Raw genomic sequence first — 3,055 nt, 5'->3', positions numbered from 1 at the left:
AATCTTACTTGATGATAGATTATACATTGAGTGCTCATTAGTACACCAGTTTCCACTAAAAAACTTAATATATTTATAATGAGGTAGTCGTACAGCTGGTTTAGATCCAAATCCTCCTATCATTAGTAAATGGTGTACTCCATCATGTTCAAATGATATCATTCCACCAGCAGATCTCCTCATAACTGGTCTAGTTGCATCAGTTGGTTCTAATTCTCTCCATTGAAGACTAACGGTATCCAGTTGTGTAATACTGTTGTGAAAGCAGTCGTCATGGCCACACCATCCCCCAAAATGATACAATTGATCATTTATTGCAGTACAGCAGTACGATCTCACTCCTAATGGAGGAGTGCCAGTAGTACTTCTAGTGATCCATTGACCAGTTGAAGGAGTAAAGTGCTGTACATTACTAGTGATCCTTCTCTTCTCTTCACTATCATGTACTTTAGGTAAACCATCCTGAGCACCAGCCCACACATACAGTGAATCACCTATCGATACAGTGTGGTGAAGGGCTCTTCCCTTCAGTTGATCTATGAATGATTGACAGTACATAATACTGGAATAGTAACATTAGGACTTACTTGTATCAGGGATACTATTAGTCTGGGCCCCAGCCCTGACTAGGATACTATCTTTATCTCGATCTTTATTTTTAGAACCAAACATGCCAAACAACCAAGCCATTTCTGTGGCCACCCCACCTACTGTACCTCCAGCTCTAGCTCTATAGATCTAGAGGAGGTTGGTCATGCGTCATGTAATGATGTCACTTCCTCTAGCTACTTTCCCTTCATAAAAAATGGAGTATTCTCCCTCTTTTTACTTAAGCAGCAGTTATCTCACTAAAAATACCTGCAATTGACTCAAAAACCTCAGTGCATCCAGATAAAAGACTAATAAACATGGTAACTTCTGTTCAGTCAACTGCAGGTAGCACTGAAAAGCTTGTCCTCTGTCTCAAATAACTAAACCACACTTTTCTGGAAAATACAAAGATATTGCATCTTTAAATAAAGTGCAGATCTTATTCTTACCCTTACTCTTTGTTTGTAAAGTGTATGCAGACTTCTAGTTGTCCATAAAATGTGATAGGTGAAGAAGTCTGAAACCAGTTACAACTTAAGAATATTGTACTGCATTAAAATCAGAAAATTGTATCATGTTTATTAGTCTTTTATCTGGATACTCTGACGTTTTTGAGTCAATTGCAGGTATCTTTAGTGAGATAACTGCTGCTTAAGTAAAAAGAGGGAGAATACTCCATTTTTATGAAGGGAGAGTAGGTAGAGGAAGTGACATCATCACATGACGCATGACCAACCTCCTCTAGCTCTGCAGATCTGAGCTGATCTGATCTGCGCTGCAGATCTGCATTAATGAAATTGTTAGTATGGGTGTGGCTGGTTAATTAACATTCTTGACCATAGATATTAGCACATAGAGTACAGACAAACAATGTCTAAAGGTCAGTTTCTGTTTCTTCCTCCTCTTTCTCATCATGTTTGTATTTTACAGGTATCTATCAACTGGGAGGGATATCTCAACACTCAGCTCCTGTAGTAGGAGAATCAGTGTTCCTTTGGGGAGGGGGTAAGCCTGACTTACCTGTTGTTCATGATTCCCCACAAAAGAGGAAATTGTTGTCCACCATTGATAGACTGGAGTTTAGGATTGGTCATTGGTCCTCTCACGTGACCAGAGGAACGTCACCTCCTCTAGGAGCTGTAGGATACTTCTGTACTACCAGAAACAATGACATCTTCTTTTTTGGCGGTTGGTGTGGACATGATATCTGCTATTATAATGAAGTCAACTCATTTAACAGTCTGACATATGAATGGAGTAATATAATACCAACCAGTGATGCTGTAATGAAGAGAGGGTATGGTGGTATGGTGTGTATGGAGTCTATAGGTACAGAATACCTATTTATGATAGGAGGGATTGGTTCTACACCCACTACATACCAATCACAGTATCAGTATATTCAGTTGGTTACTGGTCATATTCGTACTAACGAACAGAATTTATTAGATTTATCAACAAGTAAGTATATATTAATATTAACAATCTATACTTTGCTTGTGAGGACATATTTTTCAATCATTATTTTTGTTACCATTTTCATATTAAGTAGGTGCATGTAAACATTGAAGGAGTGTGCATGAGCCATCATTGTATGAAGAGACAGTTGATTTGACTAACTAATTTTGAGTTACATCAACTACATAAAAGTAAAAATACAAAATTCAAAATGAAGCCTTCAAGCATGGATGCATCCTACTCCACCTATTAATAATTTGTCCACATGGTCTAATTAAATTTATTGATTAACGTCCCTGACCAATGCTTTGTGTGGGTGAGGGACTAGGTAGTCTGATTGTCTGTCATTCATTCATTGATTTAGTTTACTGAACTCTAATAATCATTTTATTCCATTTATGAATGATATTGTCAAATGTTGTCATATTGAGCCACAACTGACATGTATCTGTACAAAGTTGAACGAAATGAAAATTTTAATTTGGTCGTTAGTAGCAAACTGCCAAATTAAAGTTAATTTACAGCCATTATTTCTTGCTATACGTGTATATACGTGATATTTGCAGTGTCATACTTAATAATTCTAATTATACTATCTATTTCTATTTAGGACAATGGATTATTCCAGCTATTAGTGGTCAGTGTTGTTCTCCTATTAATTCCTTTGCTATTCAAAAGATTACTGATAATAAAGCTGTTATGTTTGGTGGAGCAGTGCCTAGTGATGATGGTAGAAGCTTACTTGTTAATACAGTCTATACATGTCAACTGGAGTCTGATACTACAATAGTAAGTTATCTTATTACTGTATGGGATGTATTTATTGCATGGATCAATCATGTTTGGACATTAATACATGTACATACGGGTATAGCTTGTAATTAGAAAAATGTATTTAAATGAGTATTACATGTAGATTTGGTTTAATAATTCATTTTAATGGAAACTGTACAATTATCACTAGTATTAACATAATTATTTTATAATTTAATGGACAATCTTTTAA

At 36.0% G+C, this 3,055-nt stretch overlaps 1 protein-coding gene across 1 annotated transcript; it reads left to right on the top strand.

The window, feature by feature from the left end:
- Nucleotides 1–1,425: 1,425 nt before the first annotated feature.
- Nucleotides 1,426–2,838, top strand: LOC109591040 (uncharacterized; the record flags this gene model as incomplete). The annotated part of the gene is made up of 3 exons (XM_020006852.1): nt 1,426–1,471; nt 1,522–2,052; nt 2,660–2,838. Coding segments are annotated over exons 1-3 (720 nt in total), but the record flags the coding sequence as incomplete, so codon positions are not given.
- Between the last annotated feature and the right edge of the window lie 217 nt (nt 2,839–3,055).

Source organism: Amphimedon queenslandica, unplaced genomic scaffold (genome assembly GCF_000090795.2).
Source record: "Amphimedon queenslandica unplaced genomic scaffold, v1.1 AMPQUscaffold_9084_Cont18974, whole genome shotgun sequence".
Lineage (NCBI taxonomy): Eukaryota > Metazoa > Porifera > Demospongiae > Haplosclerida > Niphatidae > Amphimedon > Amphimedon queenslandica.
This window is presented reverse-complemented; position numbering and strand designations above follow the sequence as displayed.